This window comes from Marmota monax, unplaced genomic scaffold (genome assembly GCF_021218885.2).
Source record: "Marmota monax isolate L192 unplaced genomic scaffold, Marmota_monax_Labrador192_F-V1.1 WCK01_AAM20220418_F8-fsc00190, whole genome shotgun sequence".
NCBI classification, from domain to species: Eukaryota; Metazoa; Chordata; class Mammalia; order Rodentia; family Sciuridae; genus Marmota; species Marmota monax.
The window spans coordinates 2,818,491-2,841,237 of NW_026693010.1; the positions used below are offsets into that span (position 1 = coordinate 2,818,491).

Below are 22,747 nucleotides of genomic sequence, written 5' to 3' on the forward strand. Positions count from 1 at the left end.
ATCAGCACTTCCAGCCCTGTGAGCACAGAAAGCACACTTGTTTATAATCTGGTATTTTTTCCAGTGCTGAGGATGAAACCCAGGGCCTGGGTTTCATGCTAGGCAAGCGCTCAGCCACAAGCCACACCCCAGCCCTTGGATCTGCTCCTGAGCAGCCCAAGGACATGCCCCAGGCCTCTGCAGGCCCTTGGGGCTCGTGGTCATGGCCAGACCCCCCAGTGCCAGGGTTTGCTGTGCTCTGCCCATTGACACTGAAAAACCACTTTATGGGGCAGGCAGGCAGGCAGAGGCCTAGGACAGAGTCGTGTTTGTTTCTACTAGGCACCTAGGGGACCCCAGGTCAGGAAGACACCGTTCAGAAGGAAACTCAGAGCTGAGGATACTTTTGGCCAACCTGGTGGTGGGCATGCAGGTCTCGTGTCCACTCAAGTCCTGGCATGAACCACACACAACTCCTCAGGGCAGACTTCCCACCTGGACTGCCCAATGGCTCCTCCTGGGGACAAGACAGGAGGAGGGCTTACCCTTGGGGTCCAGCTAACAGTGAATAAGCTCCCCCACCAGCTCCTGCGCCTGTTCCTGCAGACCTGGCCTCACCTAGAGAAGCGGCTGGCAGGAGGACACAGGCCAGAACATGGAGACCACGCTCACGGCAGTCAGAGCTGCGGATCCCTGGAGAATTCCCACAGAAACAACCCAAGGACAGGTGTCCAGAATAATCCCTTGCGGTGGCCAGCAGGTCAGGTCACCCAACAAAATGCACAGAGAAATCGCTCTCCCGGGCTCCTGTGGGGCTCCTTCTTCCTCAGCCATGGCTCCTGGCTTTGCTTCTCACCCTCCACCAGCCCCTGCCCCTTGCAGGAGGCAGAAGAGCTTGTGCACACCTGGGAGATGCCCTGGGTCAGCCGGACACACAGCCACTGTCACAGGGCTGCGCCTTCCCTCAGGTGCAGTGTGGAGATTAATCAGGACCCAGGTGTTTTTGCATTGCTATGTATATAGTTCATAAAGCCCTTTCTTGGCTATTAGGTGGGATGCCAGGCACCCAAACCCCGTCCAGGAGGGGTCCACCAAGCCTGCGTCAGCCACCACAGGGCACCAAGGCACTCCAGGCCAGGGCCACCTGCCCGACACCCACCACACCTCACTTTCCTGTACCTCTGCCCCAACTCCAAATCAAAAAGCAACAGCACCCAAAGAACAGGGAGGCCAAAGCGTTTAAGTTATTAAATCAAATATACAGAGTGATTCATTTAATATGTACATATGTACAGAAATGCACTTTCACAAGGGGCCAGGGTCAGCAGGTGGGCAGCGGCCTGGCGCCCACAGCGAACGCTGACAGTTGCAGGGGGTCTATGTGAAGGCACTTGTCACAAGCTTCAGTGCTGCTGCGTCCCAGAAGGGGAAACCGAGCAGCGGGAAAGGGCACTTCTGAAAGCACAGTGCGGCGATCTGAGGGCAGTCTGGGCAGGAAGCAGGGACGGCAGGCGGACAGGGCCCACGCCGGGCAATAGCTCTGCCCCCAGCCCCAGTCACGCAGGACCTCCAGTCCCACCGACCACCAGCAGCCACAGGTCCCAGCAACCGCCGGGGCCCACACAGACAGCCAGAGGCCACGCTGTCGGCCCTGGGTCCCAGCAATAGCCACGGACCACACTGTCAGCCACAGGCCCCACGAGAGCCAGGGGCCACACAGCCACAGGTCACCCAGAGAGCCAGGGGCCACATAGCCATGAGTCACCCAGAGAGCCAGGGACCGCATAGCCATGGACCATACAGATAGCCGAGGCCACACTGTCAGCAATGGGTCCCAGCAACAGCCACAGGCCACACAGATAGATAGCCAGGGGCCACGCTGACAGCCCCGGTCTCATGGGCTCTTTGGTCTGGAGCCATAGAGAAACCCAAGTGAGGAATAAAAAAGAAGATTCTGTAAACAGCACACAGCCTCTGGTGACCAAGGCCATGCCACCCGGGGAACACGCCGCCCGCTCCTGCCACACAGCACGCGCAACGCAGACTTTACAAAAATAGCAACTATCTGAGAATACTCCGCTGTTCTCTGCCTGACAGTCATCGAATAATTTATACAAGGTTAAAGAAATGTAGAAAATAAACATTTTTTTGTTTTTGGTGGGTTTTTTTACACAAAATAAAGAAACTATGCACATGGCCTCGGCCTCCCGTGGCTGGCAGGTGGCGGGGCCCCGGCGAGGGCTCCTAGGTCCCGGCCAGCGGGCGGCTGTGCCTAGTCCTTGCCAGCACAGGGCACGTCCGTGACATTCCTGACGGCGCGGTTGTCCACTTTGGGGCCTGAGGCCCAGAGGGCAGGCCTCCCCAGCGAGCTGCTGGGCTCTTTGGTGAACTGACTTGAGAGGAACTTCTCCACCTCCAGGGAGTCCACCTCTCCGCGGCCCAGCTCCTCGTCCTCCTCCTCGTCCCCAGCGCCCCCGAGGCCCGCGGGGCCGGGCAGCGCCTCTCCCGCCCTGCGTGGTGGCGTGAAGTTCTTGCACTGGTATAGCACATCCTTGTGGCTCCCTCCACCTGGGCCCCCGCCCGGCCGCTCGATGGGGTTCCGGATGGGGTTGAGTGGGGCCCACTGGTTGTTGGCGCTCTCGTCCCGGGGCAGCCGGCTCCTCTCCCGCTCTTTCCTGCGTTTCCGTGTCCACCACACACAGATGACCACACAGGCTAGCCACAGCACACTGAACACGCTGCACAGCACGGGCACCAGCAGACCTGGGCGAGGGAGGGGCTGAGGAGCTGCTGGGGCACCACGCCCCCGGCAGGCTCCTGCAGGGTAGGGCTGGAGGCTCCCTGTCCCCCACCCAGCCACCTGAGCCTGATCTGCCTGGTGCATTCCCACTGGTCTGGGGACCTGCTCACCTGTGGAAGAGCCGCCCATGACAACCGTCTCCACCTTAACCTCGGTGACCGCCAGCAGCAGGGAACTATTGCCCCGCTGTGTGATAGCAGCCACAAGGGCATGGGCTGCACTCTGGATCAGGCTGCTGTCCGCCAGGTCCCGCGCAGGGCTGAAGGACTGCAGCAGAAGATGGCCTGTGGGGACGGCTGGGGACACACTGCTCTTGTCCCTGAAGCCTGCCCCAGAAGGCCTAGGCCCTGGTTAGGGGGCCACCAGCAGGGGGCGCCATGACCAGGGCTGTGCTGCCCGTGGTGAGGGCCTGAGGGAGCCTGGGGCCCAAGGCTTCCCCTGTGGGGGGCTCATGGGAGAAGAGCCTCTGACCCAAGTGCTGTGCAAACCAGCGTTGTCCCCAGGCCTCGACCTCTGCCCATGCGCCCTCGCTGGCACCCAGTCTGCACCTCAGGAACTTTCTACCCTTCACTCTCCCTGACCACTGTCCTTCCACACCAAGCAAGACCACCCACCCTTTGTCGGGCATCCCTTCCTATGGAACCTTCCCCTTGGTTAATCCCACCAGCTGCCAGCTGACAGCCACTTCTTCTAGGGCATGCCCCTACCCAGGGCCCTCTGCCCAACAGCCCCGACCTCTGTGGCTTCAGATAGCACACACAGGAAAGGACTTCTGCCGCCCAGCTGATGGGGTGCTGGCCATCACTGTCCATGCCTCTGACCAGTACCTGCCCAGCCTGCTACCTGCTGACCCACTTCTGCCCATTCTGCCTCTGCAGCCCAGGCCCAGCCCTGACTGAGACCTGAGTTCCCCAAAGCCTCTGTTCACTCCTTCCACACCACACAGGGCAGCCACTGCCCTCCCCACAAACAAGCTCCCTGTGGACCGCGTTTGGTTGGACCTGCTCTGGACCTGTCCCTTGCCTCTGGCCCTCAACAAGCTGACTTCACAGCCTCCCACAGCCATCAGCCCCTGCAGTCTCTCCAATCTAGCACATCCTGGTATCCTGTCATCACGTCCTCCAACCTTTGCCCTCCCACCCTTCCCAGGGGCACTCGGATAGCCGTCCAGGCCCACTGTGTACCCACTGCTCTGCCCTCTTGCCCTGCTGACACTTCTCCTCAAGCCTGCTTGGTTCCAAGGGACTTCGGCATGTCACAGGTCCCCTAAGGGCTCAGGATACACTTACCACGGCCACCTCCACTGCACTGGCCCCTGAAGAGGCCCGGTCACAAAGCAGCAGGAGCAGGCGGTCGTGGGCCACTGCCCTTGTGGCAGGCAGAGAGCGGATCCCAGAGCAGATGGCGTCCACGGTGGTGCCCTGCAAAAGTGGGCAGCAGGTGAGTGGGGCCTGGGACTGGCGGCCTGAGGCCAGCAATCCCTCAGTGGCCATTGGCTCATGGTGAGACACACCTTGCAACCTACCAGGGGAAGCAGAGCAGACCAAAAGGGCCTGCCCTGCCGCCCCCCACCCCCCGTCCTGGGGCAGCAGGTCCACCCAGGGAGATGGGGAGGGGAGGAGGGGCTGGAGGGGCTCAGGTTCTAAGACCCCAGGGGGGATGGGCAGGTCAGCTCTGGGCACCCAGACGACTAGGGCAGGACCTTGGCAGGAAGGAGAACTATCCACAAAGCTGCAGGCAACAACCCAGATCAGGGCAGCCACCTGTGGTCCAGGACCCAGATGGCCAGGTAAACAGGAAGCCCAGCCTGGACCTGCTCTCCCAGCCTCCCCCATGACCAATGGCACCCAGGATGCAATGACCCCTTCATCTGAGTCCACAGGAGCACAGGCAGCCCTGGGCTGTGGGAGTGTGCACCACCTACCCGGGGCACCTGGTCACCATCGAAGCGTAGTGTGAGGCGTGCACAGTTGTTGTCCAGGTGGCCAGAGCGCGGCAGGCAGGGTGTGCTGGGTGGCAGGTGCTCCCCTGCACCACACTCCCCCCAGGCCTCGCAGGGCGGCTGCAGGCACTGGCCTGGGGCCTTCTCTCGGCACTGCTGCCCGGGTGGGCACTGGGCACTGAGGGCGGCAGGCTGGCCAGACAGCAGACAGGGCTTCCACCCACACCACACCTGGGGCAGGCATGGACATCACGGGGACAGGAACCGATGGTTGGGTCAGCGGGTCCCCCATGCAGCCCTTCCCCCACCATCCAGGCCCTAGGAGCCAGGCTGAACACCACAGTTCAGAAAGCTTTTCCACCGGAGCAGGTGGCCCTGTGAACCCAGGCCCAGCCTCAGTTGCCCCAACTGCACAAGGAGGGGTGGGGCCTGGCTGTGCCCAGGAGCCCTCCCAGGATGTCTCAGAAGTAGGTACCTCCAGCCCTGACCCACCCCCGCCCAGCCTCCTGACATCTCAGAGCGAGCCTTAGGATTGCGGATGCCTGGGGTCAGCATCTCAGCAGACCCAGCAGGGCGGGCAAGCCCGTGACTCCAAGCTGGGCCCCACCTTGCTGCAGTCTCGGTGCCCGTCAATGCAGCGGCAGCTGTTGCAGTCTTCCAGCCAGGAGCTCCCGTGTGGGAACGGCGTGCCCCGGGACCAGCAGGACCTCCCAAACCCTATCACTGCCAAAGAAGAGCAGGGTCGCAGGGGGTGTCTGGGCCCAGCCCTGCCCAGCACCACCCCCACCAAGCCTACCTTCCTGGCATCGGGGGCCAGCTCGGCCAGGTGGGCAGCTGCAGCGATACCCATCGATCTCATCCACACACGTGGCCCCGTAGGCACAGGGTGAGGACTGGCACTCATCGATGTCTGCAAGAAAGTGGCTGACACTCAGGGGCAACAGGCTGGCACCAGAGCAGGGCCTGGGACCTGGGCAGGGTCCCCATGGGAACAGCCCTGGGCCTGCCAGGCTCCCTCAGCAGGGCCACCTGCCCACAGCAGCCTAAGCTGGGATAGCGGCTGCCACTGTCACTCGCCAGCCTGAGGCATTCCCACCCCCACAGCCCTCCATCTGCCTCTGGGACGGGGATGCACAGGGGTCTCCAGGCACCAGGCCTTCCTAGGACACTCCACTGCCAGGGTAGACCCAGTGGACAATGGCCCTGGGCCACAGCTAAGAGGCTATGGTGTGCCCTGATGGCCCCCTGCCTCCCCTCATGACCCTCAATTGGTCCAGGGCAGGGCCACCACTTGTCACTGGAGGGCATGCCCTAGGACACAACAAGACACACAGTTGGTGCAGGAGAAGCAAGACGTGGATGTCTGGGTCCCCAATCTTGACACCCAGGCTGGCTGGAGGGGCCCCCAAGGTGGCGGCTCACACCCAGCGCCCACCCAGCTCGTCTAGGCTGCTCACTGATGCGGCAGTCGGGGCCTGCGAAGCCAGGTGCACACTCGCAGCGGAACCAGTTGACCCCGTCCACACAGAGGCCACCATTGTAGCTGCAGGGAGAGGGTGGGCATCAGGGTGTCCCTCCCTCAAAGCCTCCACCCCACCTCTGGGGCTGCCACTCACCAGGGCAGAGGGTTGCAGTCATTGGTGTCTGGATTTGAGGGAAGAGAGAAGACCATTGGTCCAGTGGCCACCTGCCCAGCACACCTCCACGCCAGACCTGGGTGCCCAGGCTCATGGGCAGACAGATACTGTCCACACCAGCCCCCCCAGGCTGTGGGGCAGGAGAGCGGTGGAGGAGTCAAGAGTCCGGGAAGGGTCGCCAAGGAGGTGGATAAGGGGCCTGTGAGCAGGAGCCCTAAGCTGCAGGGGGAGGGCTTGGGCAGGGGTGAACTTCTGGGGGAAGGGTGGGTGTGGGCGGGTGGTGGGAGGAGGAGGTCTGGGATAGGAGACTGATGGAGAGATGTGGACCGCCCCCCCACACTGGACAGGCAAGTGGTCCCTCACAGCCCGCTCCCCAGCTCACTGTGCGTGCAGGTGCGGCCTTCCCAGCCCTCCCGGCAGATGCAGGAGAAGGAGTCCCCGCTGCCCACGCAGGTGCCCCCGTTCAGGCACGGGTTGGGCAAACAGCTGCTATTCTCAGCTGTGGGAGGGAGGCACGGTGGGCTCAGACCCCAGCCCAGGTGGGGCAGCAGGGACTGGGCAGGCTGTGTGCAGCGGGTGGGGGCTCCTTACCAATGGTGCAGGTGCTGCCCTTCCAGCCCGGGGGACAGGCGCAGCGGAAGGTGTCTCCGCTGTCGTAGCAGGTGCCGCCGTTGCTGCAGGTGTAGGCGTCACACTGGAACTCGCCTGCGGGCACACGGCGGCTCAGCAGGCAGGCCCGGCCAGGGCAGGGTCCCGGCGGGCAGCTGCAGCCGCGCACTCACGCGAGTGGCAGGTCTTGCCCTTCCAGCCGCCATCGCAGGCGCAGTAGAAGTCGTTGACAAGGTCGTGGCAGCGGCCGCGGCTGTGGCAGGGGTCGGGGAGGCAGTCGTTGGAATCTGGGGGCGAGGACGCCGGGTCAGCGGGAGCACCGGCGGGGTGGAGGGGCCAAGGACCCCAGCCCACCTGCCTGGAGGGGCGCAGGCTTGCGGGGGGCGGAGTCAGGCCCTGGAGGGGCGGGACCGCACTCACTGGTGTCGCACAGCTCGCCCTCCCAGCCGCTGGGGCAGAAGCAGCGGAAGGCGTCCACCTCGTCGATGCAGGTGCCCCCATTGCGGCAGGGCTGACCCAGGCAGTCGTCAATGTCTGTGGGAGAGGGCCCGTGAGTCCCAGCGGCCGGCCTTCCCACCCCCTGCCCCTGCAGGTACTCACTCTCATGGCAGTAGGTGCCGGTGAAGCCGCTGTCGCAGACACAGGAGAAGTTCCCCCCGGGCTGGCTGACACAGTGCCCGTGGGGGCCACACACACCGGAGGGCCTCGAGCCAGGCGCCCGGGACCCTGCCTCCAAACCGCAGCCATCGATTACTGTGGCAGAGGGACAGCAGTCAGGCCAGCGGTGCCTGGGCTTGCCCCACCCTGACCCCACTGGGCCTGAGGGCTGCGCCCTGCACCTCTGCAGCCTCCACCAGGGCAGGGCGCCCTGGGCACCGAGCAGTTCTTGCCGCCAAAGTCCTCAGGGCAGGCGCAGTAGTAGTCGCCCTCCAGGTTGTAGCAGCGGGCACCATTCAGGCAGGGGCTTGGCTGGCAAAGGTCCACGTCCACCTGTGGCCCAGGTGGAGCATGTATGAGAGCCCAGCCCAGACGGGGGCACCACCAGGCCTGTGTTCACCTGAAGGCAGATCCCTGGGGAGCCCCAAGGCCAGGCCACTGCTCCACCTAAATGACCAGCCCCAGGCCGGGCAGTGCCAGCCAGAGCCTGGAGGGAGGCCTGCCTGCTTGAGACCACACTGGCCGTCAGCTGGACGGAAACACCTGTGGGTCCCAGGGCCCTCCCAGCCCCTCGCCTCCACAGCCCGAGCTTCCTCTGCCTCCCACAGCAGCATCCGGCCTCAGCTCCTCCTGCTGGCAGGAAGGCTAGCTCCCGACCCCACATGCCAGGCGCCCTCAGAGCCAACACTGCAGGTCCCTCCCTGGATCACTCCACGCTCACAGACCCGAAGCCAGGCCTTTGTTGGGCAGAAGGCCAGAGCAGAGGCCAGTGTGGCCGGGGCCGAGGCGGGGGGGGCGGGGGGGGGGCTCCAGGGAACGTTCACTGCGGCTCAGGACCCACTGTGACCCATGACACCCTCACGCCCAGGCACCCTGCCTGACCTGGGGCTCTCTTAGGCTGCCCACCTGCCCCCTCCATCAGATGGGGCTACCCTACCCAGTCAGGCTCTCAGGGACTTGGGGGACAAGGTGTGGGGGACACTCCTGGGCCACTCTGGGGGGCTCCCACTGCAGCCCCTGCAGGTCCCTCAGGTGGCAACACGGCTCACAGCAGGGCTCACCTCGCAGAAGAGCCCTGACAAGCCCTTGGGACAGTGGCAGCGGAAGCCGTCCACCAGGTCCTCGCAGATGCCACCCCCACGGCAGGGGCTGCTGGCACACTCGTCACGCTCCAGCTCGCAGTGCCGGCCTCCAAAGCCGCGGGGGCACAGGCACTGGTACCCGTCCACCAGGTCCTGGGCGGGGCATGCAGGGCCATGAGGCAAGTGCCTCACAGCCCTCCCGCCCAAGCCACCTCCCAGCGCCCCAGGGGCAGCGGCCACAGTGCCCTACCTTGCAGGTGCCACCGTGCTGACACTGCCCACGACAGTCATTGACATCTGGGGGCAGAGGGTCCAGGTCAGGGTCGGGGCCCCCCCGGCATGCCCCAGCCCCACCCGCCTGCGCCCACCCATACTGACTGATGTGGCAGTTGATGCCCTTCCAGCCCGGGATGCAATCACAGTAATAGCCGCCAATCAGGTTTTTGCAAGAAAAAGCATTAAGGCACGGCTTCCCTTCACACTCGTTGGCGTCTGTGAACGAGAAGGGAGCCGTGGGGCTTGGGCCCCACCTGCTCACTGCACCCTGCACCCGGCGCCCGCAGCCCAGCAGCAGCCGCAGCCACATGCACAGCCTGATGTCCATGCGCACGTGGCCCCGGGCAGCCCTTACCCAGCTGGCAGGTGGCCCCCACCCACTGCTCAGGGCAGATGCACTCGAAGCCGTCCACCTGGTCCACACAGGTGCCGCCTGCTGCACAAGGGTTCGAGGCGCACTCGTCAATGTCTGTGGAGGGGGAGAGGCAAGGCGTGTGGCACGGTCTGTGTGGGGAGGGGCTTCCCCTGGTGGGAAGCAGGGCTACAGGCCTGGGTCTCCCTGCCACTGGATGTCCTGGCCATGGCATCCATACTGCTCTCCCCAAGGTGCTGTCCTGACCCTGAACCCCTCAGGGCCACCCCAGACACATGCATGGGCACTCACCCAGCGCACAGGTGGGCCCACTCCAGCCTGATGGGCAGTGGCACTCGAAGCCAGATGGCACCTCATGGCAAGAGCCCCCATTGGCACAGGGGTTGGAGGCACAGGCGTGCTCAGCTGCAGAATCAAAGTGGGGGTGAAAGGATGGCACCCAGGACCCACTGCTGCACGAGGGCTCCTCCCCGGCCCACAAGGCCCAAGGCCCAAGAAGTGCTCCCCAGAGACCAGCCCTAAGCCTGGCCAGAGTGCTGGGGTGGCTTGGCAGCGTACCCCGCTCGCAGTTCTTGCCGGAGTAGCCATCAGGGCAGGCGCAGTGGTACTGGTCAGGCTCAGCGTTGATGCAGGTGCCCCCGTTGACACAGGGGTGGTGGTTGCCACAGTAGTTCAGGTCTGAGGGCATGGAAAGTTCCTCAGGGACAGAGCCTGCAGTTCCCACTTCTAAGCTGGGGTCTGGCCTCCACCCCTGCCCCTTCCCCACCCCAGGCTACCTTTATCACAGAGCAGGCCACCCCAGTTGGTCTCACAGTCACAGTGCCAGGGCTCCACGCAGCTGCCATGCACACAGCCAGGGTAGGGGACACACTCGTCACAGAATCTCCCCTGCCAGCCGTAGCTGCACCTAGGGAGGCCAAGGTGTAAGGTCCATGAGTGGCGGCTGAAAGTGGCTGAGAAGCAGACAGTCATGCAGGCCACCCCAGGGACAGCGGTCTGGCTTTTGAACCAGAGTGGCTTCAAGCCAGGAAGGGGTTAGGAACCTGCCGGCCAGCCACTGCCATGGGCACTCCCGGCTGCTGGCTGTGGACACTCGGCCCCAGCTGTCCCGTCACTCCTCCCCGAGCTATTCTGGGACTCAACCCTGAGCCAGCCCCAAGCACAGGCGCCGGCAAAGGAAGGCCCTGCCCACCGGGGCGTGCACACCAGCTCCCACTCACCAGGTGCGCCAGGCCTGGCAGCTGGCAGCTGCTACGGGGCCCAGGCAGGCCGGCCAGGCATCAGGAGAGGCTCTGCCCACCCTGGCCGTGTGACCCCGGGCATGCACATGACCTTGCTGCTACTCAAGGCCAGTAGTTGTGTCTCAGTGAAGCCCGTGAAGGGCATGCCTCAGGAATGCTGTGGCCACAGGCTGCCTGGGCAGCCCTGCTGAAGGCCACACGGGGAGGCTGCCGCACCAGAGGAGCTCCCTGGAAAACGGCCCCAAGGGCCCCTTGGTTCTGAGGCCTTGATGCTTAGGCTGGGCTCCGCCCCTGCTGCCCGCCAGTGTCCCCTCTGGCAGCCCTTCAGGTGTGCAGGCGACACAGAGCCACCAGGTCAGAGTGCCTGGGGTCCTCCAGCAGACGCCCCAGGTCCCAGTGGGCTGCTCTCCAGGCCCCAGGGGGACTCCAGGGCCCTTCCCTACAGCACTCATGTCCCACAGGACGGGAATGACGTCCAGGCCTCGTCACTTCCACGCCGGCACCTGCCACGAGTTATTTTTATAAGAGGAAAGACCACAGCCCTTCCTGAGCTGCCCTCGGCCCCGAGGCCACTGGCCCAGCTCACCCAGGCTCACAGTTGGGAAACTGAGGCTGAGAGCAGGGGGCTCCAGGGTCCAGCCCAGGATGCGCTGGGCAGGTCCATGAGGCCTTGGGCCCCACCTGGCGTCCTCCCTCCAGGTGACACTGGGAGATGAGGCTCAGGGTGGGGCCGTGACTTGCCTTGGTTCACCCGCCAGGGAGTGCAGGGCCGGGCTCGGAGCCCAGACCTCGTGGGTCCCAAGGGCACGCTCTTGGCCCTGGGCGGGGCAGCCCACGCCACGCAGCTTCCCGCCAGCAGCTCCAGGGCCTGGGGAGGCGGCAGGAAGGCTCAGCCATCTCCCGTCTCCGCAGCAGCATCCGGCTGGGGAGGGGAGTGTCCTCCGCTGAAACCTGAGCCTGGCCTGCTGGAAGCAGCTGCCTCACCACAGGGCCAGCAAGAGGGTGGGTGGGGCTCACCTACTGCCCCAATGCTGTGGCCGTGAGGGGATGGCTGTTCTTCCATCTCCTCCTGCCTCAGTTGGGCATTCAGGCCACGCAGCTGCCAACCACCGGGGACGCTGGTACAGCTGTCACAGTGGTGCACTGCACACAGAGACCAGGGCTCTGACCGAGTTCCCCACCCACAGGTCACAAGGGAGGGCTGAAGTGGAGGGGAAAAGCCATGCCTGGGCTGAGTCACGAGGCCACCCCTCACGCCACACTGTCCTCTTCCACCCAGGATGTGGCACCTGGTACCCCTCACAGGACATGGGCTCACTCTGGGCCAGAGCCTCCTGTGTTCCCTGCAGGGCCCTGAGACCACCAGCTAGTCTGAAACCCCATTATGTTCAAGGGACAGCCCCCAACCTGGCTCCCCTCCCTCCCTGGGACTGAGCGGGGCTACTGATCCATCTCTCGGCCAAGGCACCTCCGTCCCCAGCCTCGGTCCAGCCCCAAGCCCTGAGGTCCCTTCCCTGCAAACTTGGTGCTGTGTGACCTTTTCTGCTTCAGTGTCCTGGACTGGAGCACACCGGGCCCTCAGGGGAGCCCTTCCAAGGACGTCTGGAGGCTCCACGCAGCCTCCCTCCAACAGCAGACCTCTACTCCAGCGGCTCCCAGGGCCTCCTCCAGCACCCACAGTGTGCGTGTCCAGCCAGGAGCACCCCCAGCCCATGCTCCCAGCCCATGCCCACGACTTGCTCCACAAAGTGGCATAAGTGCCCTTGAAGGGTGCCCAGTACCCCTCACCCTGATCACGTTGGCCCCACACCACCGAGCCAGGACCTCTTCTGTCTGCACCCGATGGCAGCAGCCCCCACACCTGCGTATCTTCACCTGTTGTGGGGACTTGCTCCTGGTCTCTGCCCTCAATCTGCCCAGCCCCAGGGCCCACACCTGTATGCACAGGCGCCTATTTCTGGGCAGACCTCTCCATGCCCACATTCACTGCTTCTCAGCTGGCCTGCCCAGCTCAGGCTATAGGCTGGGGCTCCTTCTTGACCCCACACACTCTCTCCTCCATGTATCAAACCCATTTCCAACGCTGGTCCCTAGGGAGCCTGCGGGACTGGCTTGCCTGGCCACCTCCCACTGGGCCCTCACCCCCCTACCCACCTGGCCACAACCCGCAGCAGCCTGCTCCCCACAGCCCCCTGTTCCACCGTGCCGCCTCTCCTTCCCCCTGGCCTCCTTTGCTGCCTCTCCCCCAGTCTGGTCCCCGGTGCTCCCCAGAGTTCCTCCTGTACTGTGGACTCCCCGTCTGCTGGTGGCTCTGAGGCCTCTGACCCTTGGGGCATGACCATTTGGCTGTCCTCCCCAGGCCTCTGTGGTTCCATGGAGCCACCACCAGACACTCCTCAGGCCCTGTATAGCCACATGCCCCACAGGGCAGGATGACCTGTTCTTCCAGCGAGTGGCTGACCCAGCATGGTGCCTGGCGCAGGAGGTGGTGGACGGTGAGGGGAGGGCCGGAGGGCGGCGCGGGGCTCACCTGCACTCCCCAGGCACTGCGCATCCTCCGTGGAGCAGGTTACATCCTTGCTTGCACACGGCTGTGGACAGAGGAGCGGAGGCATGGCTACAGCAGCCCGCCCGGCCCACCCGCCCCTGCCCGCGGCCCTCACCTTCCTTGCACTCCTTGCCCATCCAGCCGTCCATGCAGGCCTTGTTGCCGTACTGGTCACAGGTGTAGTGGCCAAAGAAGTCGTTGCGGGGCCGGCAGAACTTGTTGCAGGTGGCACTGTAGTAGTTGTCATCGCAGCGCACGCGGATCTGCAGCTCCAGGTGCGCCACATGGCCGCTGAAGTGGAGGCTCTTCCAGCGGTCCTCGGGGTTGATCATGCCCGCGTGGGACACCCGCTCGATCAGCAGCTCCTCTGCAGGGGCAGCAGAGTCAGCCAGCAGCCTAGTACCTGCCTCCCCCAGGAGAGGCAATGGGCCCAAGGAACCAACCCGTTGGTGGCCTCAGAGGCACTGGGGCAGCAGAGGAAGCCACAGACGCTGCCACAGCTGGGCACGTTCTCCAGCCTGGCAGGAAGCTCAGGGCCCAGGGGTGCCCACCTTGCCCTGGCCCACCCCCAGCTCCCCCTGGACACATACCGCACACCAGTGGCGTGGGGCCCACCAGTACAGCAGCCAAGGCCATGAGGAGCCCAAGTCCCCACACCTGAGCCCCACTGCCCCACACATGGCCCTGCCCCAATGCCAGTACCCACTGGTGCTGCATCTAGCCCCAGCCTCTATCTCCCAGCAGCCACCACTTAAAACAGCCTGCCTTGGACCCCAGACACAGGGGGGTCAGGCGCCCCACAGCTGGGTCTCACGTTGGAGGCAGCTGCTGGGCGGGGGCACCCTGAGCCAGGACACTCTGTGATGCCTTTCCCTTTGCCTTCGCACCAGGTTGCATCAAGGAACCTTCAGACCCCACCTGGCCCTCACCATGTTCAACAAAGTCTGGGGTCATCATTCCCCTGAGCCAGCCCACCCGCCGCCAGGCCTCACACCCTCAGCCCAGCCAGCCTTGTCAAGGACCCTGACGAACTTGCCTGGGCCTCTGTCCATCTCTGGTCTGAGCTTCTGGCCTCCACACGTCCCCAGCCTCATCAGTGGTGGCCCAGGCGTGGCTGACTCAGCCCACACAGCACTGCCTGGAGGCTCCCCCGGTGCAGTACACCCAAACTACACCAGCCCCTCGCCCCGCTCCGCGACCCCGGCCCACCCTCAGCTCCTACCGACTGCCTGGCCACACCTGACCCTGCCTGCCTTTGGCCCACCCTCACGGGCAGCCTAAGCTGGTGCCAACAAGGAAAGGCTGGAGTCTGGCCTTGCTGACCCTGTCCTCCTGCAAGCATAGGGGCCTGGCATGGCTCCTCGGACGCCAGGTGCTGCCCACCTCCAGGCTCCATGCCTGCTGCTCCTCTGCCTGGGAGGCTCTTGTACATTTGTTCATACCACAGGGCCAAGACCCTCACATGCCAGCCTGCAGAGCGGCCACTGGTCCCACGTTCCAGGACAGAGGGCCAGGGAGGAGACCATGAAACCAGAGGGAGACACTTGAGGGGTGCCCCACTGCACAGCGTCACCAACCAGGGCCCCAGAAGAACACGTGCAGCAGAATGGTGCTGGACAAGGTGGGAGTGGAGAGCAGGTGCCCCACGGCTCTGCCAAAGCACAAAGGTTGGTCCCCGAACAGCAGCTCCGTCCCCAGTTACCGGCCTCCCCGTGGCCGAGCCGGGAGCGCAGCCTGCAGCAGCCACCCTCCTGGCCCCCGCCCAGGCGCACTCACCATCGGGGGTGGTGTCGTTGTCCCAGTCCCAGGCCTCCACGATGAGGGTGAAGGAGCGCTGCAGACAGAGGTGCAGTCAGCCCCAGCCAGGAAGCCCCCGTCCCACACCCTCCGGCCACACCTCCACAGCCCTGCCCTCCTGGCCACACAGGTCAGCTCCTCCTCGGAGCCCCGGAGGCCACACCCAGCCATCCTGAGCTGACTCCAGTCAGCAGGGAACTAAGGGGGGTGACCCGCCATGGTGGCACAGACAGCCCACAAGTGACCTGACAGGTGTGCTCCGTATGAGAGCACCCCATGGCAAGACACCCGAGGTCCCATTGCCAGACACGCTGTGCCCGCCCTGCTGCCCCTCCACCAGGCACGTGGAGTCACCCCCACAGGTCAAATTCAGGCGCTGCCCCCCAGACAGCAGCTTCACAGCAAACAGGCAAAACCCATAAACGCTTCCACCCAGGCCCGGGCAGGTGCAGATGAGGAAACTGAGACCCAAGTGGTCCTGGGCCTGCCCGGCACAGACTCTGCCAGGGCCGCAGCTGCCCCACCATCTGGCCCTCCTGCCCAGCCATGGGTGCAGTGTCGGTCACTCTGGCAACATAGACCTGGCCTTGCAGAGGGAGCTCTGAGCTGCTCGGCGGCACTGCCCCTCAGGTACTTTGTACAGCCCAGCACCATCCTCAGGGCAACCATGAACCCATGAACAACCCTAGGGTCAACCGGCTCCATCAAGCCAGGGTCCCTGGGATAGCAGGTCTGACCTCAGGCCTGCTGGCCTTCCACCAAAGGGACGCTGCACAGGGCATCTGGGGAGGCACCCCCTCCCTGCAGTCGGGCTGTGCCGGGGAAGCCACACAGCCCCAGAGGGCCCACTCTCACGGCCGCATCCTCCCATTGACTCCAACCCTAAGCCTGGCACCCTCATCCATGCCTGGCACCTAAGAACTCAGCTTCCCCAACCCAGTGCCCACCAGCCCCAATCATGCTCAGCCTCCACCACCCAGCCTGGCTTCAGGGACCCCTGCCTGGTGACACCTAAATATGGACAGCTTAGGCCAGGAAGGGAGCAAGGCCACAAGGAGGGATCACCTTGCCTCCTTCTAGAAGCTTCCCAGTGGGGCTCACCATGCCTCTCCATTCCACTTTTTAAGTCTTTTTAAAATTCTCCTCCCAATGCCTGCCACGCCCCCCATCCCCGCCAGGCGCCAGCAACTGCCCTTCTCCCAGGGCTCCCTGTAGCCACGAGGACTCCCAGACCCACCCATAAGACCCAGGCAGTCCCCAGGCGCCCAGTCCTTGTCTGCCTGGTGACAGAGACCTCCTGGGGCTCACGGCTCCCGTGTTCACAGCCACTACCTGGGCACACACTTGTCTGCCTTGGGGCCTACACCTGGACACCTCTGCCTGGCAGTCCTATCTGCCTCCTGGGGACAGTCGAGGCCTCCAGCCCATTCCCAGGCTCCACTTGTCCCCTGCACTCTTTCACATCAGGCGTGGACCAATCCAGCTCCAGCACGGAGGAGAACTCCTGTCCTGGAGGCCTGGAGAGGGGCAGGGGGACGGGGACTGCCGGGCAATGAGGCGGCACTGTGAGCAGAAGGACCACACAGCAGGGCTCAGAGCAAGGACAAGGGCTGGGAGGCAGCACCAGGCAGCATGCCACACCTGAGGGCCACAGGTGACTTTGTCACTGACACTCCGCAAAACAGAGGCCACTGAGGGTCTGAGGCCAACAGTTCCACAGTTGCTCTGGTTGCTGGGCAGGACATGGAATCATCAAGGCCAAGAGTGAGGACAGGGCCAGAGTGGATCTGAGACCACCCAGTGGGCCACACCGACAGGCCAGGGCCCAGCAGCTCCAGCTACACCTGGGCTGCAGGGTGAGCAAGGAGCTCCTCCCAGCTCCCAGGAAACCCACGCCAGCCACCCAGGTAGGATTACCGCCACCTTCGCCTGAGCCTGGGGCTCCAGTTACACACTCCCACAGGGACATGAGCCCGCCCGCCCGCCGCCCAAGAGGGCCCCACCGCCCGCCAGATGGGCTCCCTACACCTGGGCGGCAGGAAGTCATCCAGGGAGAACCTGAGCCGGCAGGCGGGATGGCACCTGCCTCTCGCCCACCTGCCAGGCCCTGCAGGCCCTCCCAGCCCCTCTCTCCCACCCACCAGCCTCTAGGACTCCATTTCCTCCCCTGCAAATGACAACCTGTGGCCCGCGGTCTGGGGCAGGGTTCTGTGGAACCCTACAGGACAGAAGGAACAACGGTGCTGAGTGGATGCAGAGAGTTCCTGCTGTTCCAAGGGATGGGGCTAGGGGGCCATGGGGACTTGGGACCAGCAGGGGAAATGGGTGGACTGGGCACAAGTGGACTGGGTGCAGGTCCGAGACCCCCACCTGCCCAGGTTCCCCAACAAGCAGGAAGAACCCAGAGCCTCCTCCCAACCCAGCCCCCTGAGGCCCCAGCTGGAGGATGTCATCACTGAAGGCCTTGCTACACTTGTTCCCACGGCCTGGCCTGACTGAGACCCACACGTGGTCACACTCCTAGCCAACCCCACCCCACCCCATGACGACCTCTTCCCTGTGCAGAGCCCCAAGGCTAAGTCCAAACTCATCCCACCCCCAGACAAGGCTGGTGGGGTGAAAGGCAGATGTGGGACAAGCGCACCACACCAAGGCCACCGCCAGAGGCACCCAGGCCAACACAGCCTCAGGCTCACTGCCCAGGCCCAAGCCTCCACCTGGCTCTCTCCACATCCCCAGCGACCCCAGAGCACAGCGCCAGGTGCCAGAGCCAGGAGCTCTCAGCAGATACATTTCCTGAAACCCGAGCTTTGGAGAGGCTCAGGCCTCCACCACCATTGTCATCCAAGGGACGGGGAAGGGCCCCCACCCCAGGCTCCAGGGACCCACCAGTGACTAGCCTGAGAGCCCCTCACACTCCCAGGCCCTCACTAAAGGAGAGAAGCGGCCTAATTCAGGCTGAGCATGGGTACAGGAATCAGTTGAGGTTGGCGACCAGCTAAGGTTGGTGATTGAGGACCTCTGTCAGCACCATGGCCTTCAGTTCAGGCCCTGGCTTGGCTCTCCAGGATCCCATACTGGCCCAGCCCACTCCCCATTCAGTCCAGACACCACAGAACATCCAGGAAGATGCCTGGGAGCCGCGATCCCTTCCCAACCAAGCCGTACCCGCACACCCACCTTTGCAACTCACCTTCTCCCCAACTACACCCTTAAGGCCCAGAGAAAGACCCCCAGCCATCTGCAAACCCCCTACTAGCTGGGCAGCCCTTCCTCCTCCCGGGTGCAAAGCAGAGCTCGGCTTGCCCCGAAACCCCCCTGAGCAGGACTCCTGGTCCCAACTGAGAAGGTGTGGAAGGGTCAGACAGGGCAGTGCCCACCCCACCCCAACCTCCTGTGTGCAGAGAAGGCGCATGGAGGTGGACAGGATGAGCAAGAGGCCAGTGCTGCACCAACCCCTAGCTCCAGGCAAAGCAGAGGGCAGCTTGGACCTCACACCTGCCAAGGGCAGCTCTGGAGCACCTATCAGCACAGCCTGGCTGGGGACTCATAAGGCTGGGCCTCCGTGGCCAGTTGGATGCATTGGGGCTGGGTCCTGTGTCCATACCCCACCAGTCCTGCCCCTGGCACTCATGGCCCCAACCAGCCACAGAGCCCCTCCCCAGGGGTCTCTGCTGGTCCTGAAAACCCTGCCAGTCCTCTCCTCCCACCCCCAAGCACACCTAAGCCTTTGGGAACCTGGGCTTTCTGCTGAATAGCCAGTGGGGGAGGGGAAGGCTGGGAGCCAGGCTTGGGGCTGCAGCAGCACCAAGCTGGGTGCCTTTCCTAGGGTCCTAGTAGAAGGCACTGCTTCATCCACCTCTGGTGAGGACAGCCGAACCCAAACTGCTAATGGCCATGGATTTCAGCTCCTGGAGTCACCAGAAATAGCCAGCCCTAGCCCTCCTTGGCATCTGCAGGGCCCTTGCCCACCCGGGTCTTCCTACACCCCCAGACCTACCCGGGGCCCATGATCTGCCATGCCACCACCGGCAGCTGCCCTCTGGTACTTGCAGTGCACATACCAGAAGGGTCCACCTCCAAGGAAGCAGACTGGGGACAGGACCTCACTCTGGACAGGGCTCTTGAGCTCAGAAGGTGGGCTAGCCAAGCAGGAGTGGCCTCCAGCTGGACCACCATGTCTCCTCCCTGGTCAGTCCTCTGCAGGGTGGGACCCTGGCTGTCCAGGTCAAGGCCAACTATTGACCATCCTATACCTCCCCTAATCCACCAGGCCCCACAGGAAAGCTTCCTGCTCCTCTGAAACCCTCCTCTGGCCACTGCCACACAGAGTACTCACTCACACCTGTGAACAGCCACAGGCCAGGCATCAGGACCAACCCAGGATGACACCAAGCTCTGAAAGACAGGTGGGGCAGGGACAAGAAGACAGCCCCCACACACGTGCAGCCAGCCAGGGCTGCACCTTTCCACATCCAAGACCCCAGGCTCATCAACTTTAAGAGGCTGAACCTCAAACCAACATGGAGCCACAGGCCACAGACAGCCCCAAGCAAGGTCATGTGCAGAGTCCAAAGTAGCTTCCAGTTGACCTCCCACCGCTGTCTCATTTCTCAAGAGGCCCACCTCACACTCACTCTTCCAAGGAGCCCAGGGGTCTCCGCTGGTCCTAGCTAGGACTTTGCCCCACCCTCCAGGCTGAAGCACCTGCCTCAGTCCCTGGGAGCCTAGTCAGTCCTCACTCAGCCGACTCAGAGCCAAGTGCCCCAGTGGCCACCTTGATTCCAAGTGCACCCCAGTTCATAGGACAGAGCTGAACTTGTGGCAAGCTGGAGAAGTGTGGCCGTGGGGCTGCTGCTGGCTGAGCGGAAATACCAGGGTGCTGGCATCACCATGCCAGCTCCAGGCCTAGCAGCCGGGTCGCATGGCGGGAGGGGAGAGGGGAGCAGAGCCTCCGCCATGCGTGCTACTACCCCATGGCCCTGGCCCTCCTGGAGCATTGGGGGAGGCAACTGGAAGCAGGAGGATGGGAGACAAGGTGGGACTGAGACCCAGGCCCAGACACCAGGGAAGGTGAGGGCCTGCCCCATCCCATCCCACACAGACTGGCCGCCTGGCAGGGCAAAGAGCCACGAGGGACACGCGTTGGCCCGTCACATTCCTCCAGGGCCTCCCTGCCCCCATGCCACTGCTGCCAACTCCAGCAGAAAACACATCCTCAGGTAGCGATCTGGAGCTGTGCTGGCTCTAGCCCAAGTGCAGATGACAGGCTGCGGGCCCTGCTCAGACCTGCCCGATGCGCGCTGTGGGGGCGAAGGGGGCTGGGCTGGTGGTAACTGCCGGGGCCCGCCCATGCCTGCCCCTGACCTTTTCCATCTTGGGGACACATTCCCCACTCTGAGGGCTCCGGGTCAAGGAATACCAGGGGTGCTGAGTGGTAGGGGAGACAGGAGGGGCTGTGGCAGGCAAGCATCCCGAGTGTGGGCAGGACCAGGAAGGGTGAAGATGGAGAAACCCGGGCAGCCCACAGAGGGGATGCAGCCTGGGCACAGGGGAGAGCCTGCTGGCCAGCCTTGATCATGCCTGGCCCCAATTTCCAGGCTCTTTAAGGCCCAGGACGTCAGGTGGACACACTCCTATGCCTCCCAGTGGCTGGGCCACCCAGAAGACCACAGCCAGGAAAGGCCCTTGAGTCCCGGGGCACCTGCTCTGTCCACTCCCTAATCACAGGCCCCAGCTGCCCCTACCACAGCAAAGACCTACTCAACAGCCATTCCAGTTCCTGCCCCCACTCAATTCCAGGCCTGCAGACAGCCAACAAGCAGATAAGAACCTACAAGTTCTGATGCCTCAGCCCTCTGCACCCTACTGCCCAAGGCAGCCATGGGCAAAGGCCTGTCTCCCAAAGCAGGATCCCCATGTCCTCCTCCCAGCATGCCCAGGATGCCCAGGCCGGGACTCTTGTCTGTCTGGCCCCAAAGAAGACAAAACGCCCCCTAGCCTCAGCTTCCCACCCTCCAAAACATAACAAAATCAAAACACAAACGAGAAGCTCCACAAGGATCACAGCACTGAGGGTCACAGCGCTGGGGCCCACTGTTTCCTCTGGGCATCTTTATTCCAGCAGCAGGGACTTCCGCCAACACACATGCATTAGGCCCTCCCGACCCAGGTCTCAAGCGCCTGCCCGTGCCCCCGGGCATCCAGGAAACTGCAGGGCGGGTGCAGGCTGGCCAAGGGCCCGGTGCGGCTCCGCCAGGGCCTGCCCCAGACTGGCCCCAGCACGCGCGACGCACATGCCTCCGCCGCCTGCCCGGGGCCCGGAGCGCCTCGCGCCTCCCCACCCAGACAGACACGAGCGGGGCGTCGCAGGCACACGCCGAGGGCCGCCGCGCCCGCGGACCGCTCTGCCGGCCGCGACCCCGCGCCCGCGCTCGTCGGCCCCGCGGCTCCTGCGCGCCCACGTGGCCAGGCGCGGACTGGCCCGCAGAGCACGCGCCTGGGGACCGCCCGCCGCGGGGCGCCCCCTGCCGGCCCCGCCCCGTCTGGGTGAGCGCGGCCAGTACCCCGCGGGGCCGCAGGTGCTGGAGTGCCGAGCTGGGCTCAGAGCGCTGAGGGGGGGTGGTGGTGGAGAACAGGGTGTGGGGAAGGGGCGCACCTACCGGCCAAGCGAACTGGAAGGGGATAACGACGAGCCCCGGCTCCGGGTCACCACCAGCCCGGGCCCGCGCGCGCGCTCGGTCCCCCGCAGCGCCCGCCGGCGGCAGGTAGAAGGAGTTGCCGCCCAGTACGGGCGTGGCGCCGTGGCCGTAGCTGCAGGGCCCCGTGGGCGTCACCTTGGCCTGGTACTCCTTCAGGCACACGCGCACGTACGTGTCGCACTCGTCGTGGCCGCAGCCCCCCGCGCGCGTCGTCCGGCCGTCGCCGTCACAGCAGGCGCCGCTCAGCAGCTCCCCGTTCACGTTCCGCAGCGCGCTCAGCTGCAGCTCGAAATAGCCCATGGGCCGCGCCACCTAAAAATAAGGCGGCGGGAGAGCCGAGGGAGGCGCGGGCCGGGGTCGGCCCGCCGGGTGCCCGATTGGGGGCAGCCCTGCTGCCCCGCCCCCACCCCGATAGCCGCGCGCAGCCCCGAGGGCTTCGGAACCGCTGCGGCCCCGAGGCGCCCTCCTGGCCCCGAGGGGCGGCCCGGTGAGCCCTGTCCGCGCCCCTCGCCACTGTGCGCCCAGCTTACCTGCACCCAGAGTGCCAGCAGCAGCAGCAGCCATCGTGGCAGCAGCCCCCAGCCCCGCATCGCCGCCTCGACCCCGCCCGCGGCCCCGCCGCCGCCGCCGCCCGCTCCCGCTCCGGCGCCGCGCCGGCCTCCAGCGCCTGCCCGCCCGCCCTCCAAGCGCCAGCGGCAGCAGCACAGGCGGCGGCGCGGGCGGGGTCGAGCGCAGCGCCGGGAGCGCGGGCTGCGGGCGGGCGTGCAGGGGCGGCGGCGGCTCCGGCTCGCTGCGGCCGCGCTCCGGCGGCCGGCCCGGCTTCCACCCGGCAGCGGTGGCGGCGGCGGCGGCGGCGGCGGGTCCCAGCCTCGGCTCTGCGCGCCCGCGCTCCCGGCACCGCAGCCAACAAGTTCGGGACGAGACTGACAGCTCGCTCGCCCATTCGTCACCCGCGCACCTGCATATGCATGAGGGGGCGGGGCCCCGCTGCGGGGTGGGGCCGGGGGGGGGGCTGGGGGCGCCCAGAGCTTTAAAGGCGACGAGGGCGCGGCCTGCTTGCTGAGCTGCGGGCTGCGGGACGCCGGGACGGCAGGGCTGCGGGCTG

General features: G+C 64.9%; 1 protein-coding gene across 2 annotated transcripts; it reads right to left on the reverse strand.

Annotated features, from left to right (window-relative positions):
• Positions 1-1,217: 1,217 nt before the first annotated feature.
• On the reverse strand, positions 1,218-22,260 carry Jag2 (jagged canonical Notch ligand 2). 2 transcript variants are annotated; one of them, XM_046453175.2, is made up of 26 exons: positions 22,173-22,260; positions 21,604-21,954; positions 14,921-14,978; positions 13,260-13,511; positions 13,127-13,187; positions 10,132-10,262; positions 9,914-10,033; positions 9,647-9,760; positions 9,338-9,451; positions 9,085-9,198; positions 8,957-9,003; positions 8,686-8,859; positions 7,807-7,957; positions 7,568-7,720; positions 7,388-7,501; positions 7,141-7,254; positions 6,950-7,063; positions 6,741-6,857; positions 6,338-6,365; positions 6,179-6,264; positions 5,518-5,631; positions 5,329-5,444; positions 4,704-4,952; positions 4,069-4,200; positions 2,890-3,046; positions 1,218-2,742 (listed from the first exon to the last, which is right to left on the reverse strand). In XM_046453175.2, the coding sequence occupies exons 1-26, from the start codon at positions 22,230-22,232 to the stop codon at positions 2,252-2,254; spliced, it is 3,732 nt and encodes a 1,243-aa protein (XP_046309131.1). In that variant the 5' UTR covers positions 22,233-22,260; the 3' UTR covers positions 1,218-2,251. The 2 variants fall into 2 exon arrangements, with proteins under 2 accessions (XP_046309131.1, XP_046309132.1); XM_046453176.2 differs by lacking the exon at positions 9,085-9,198.
• Positions 22,261-22,747: the final 487 nt, after the last annotated feature.

What these genes read in the sequence shown, in the direction of transcription:
- Jag2 (XM_046453175.2), bottom strand. Translation starts at nt 22,232, where the DNA reads ATGCGGGGCTGGGGGCTGCTGCCACGATGGCTGCTGCTGCTGCTGGCA. An exon ending in CGGCACCTACTGCCATGAGA is followed by an intron (nt 7,502 to 7,567) that starts GTGAGTACCTGC and finishes CCTCTCCCACAG; the next exon opens with ACATTGACGACTGCCTGGGT. An exon ending in AGGCCCCGACTGCCGCATCA is followed by an intron (nt 5,632 to 6,178) that starts GTGAGCAGCCTA and finishes ACTTTCTTGCAG; the next exon opens with ACATCGATGAGTGCCAGTCC.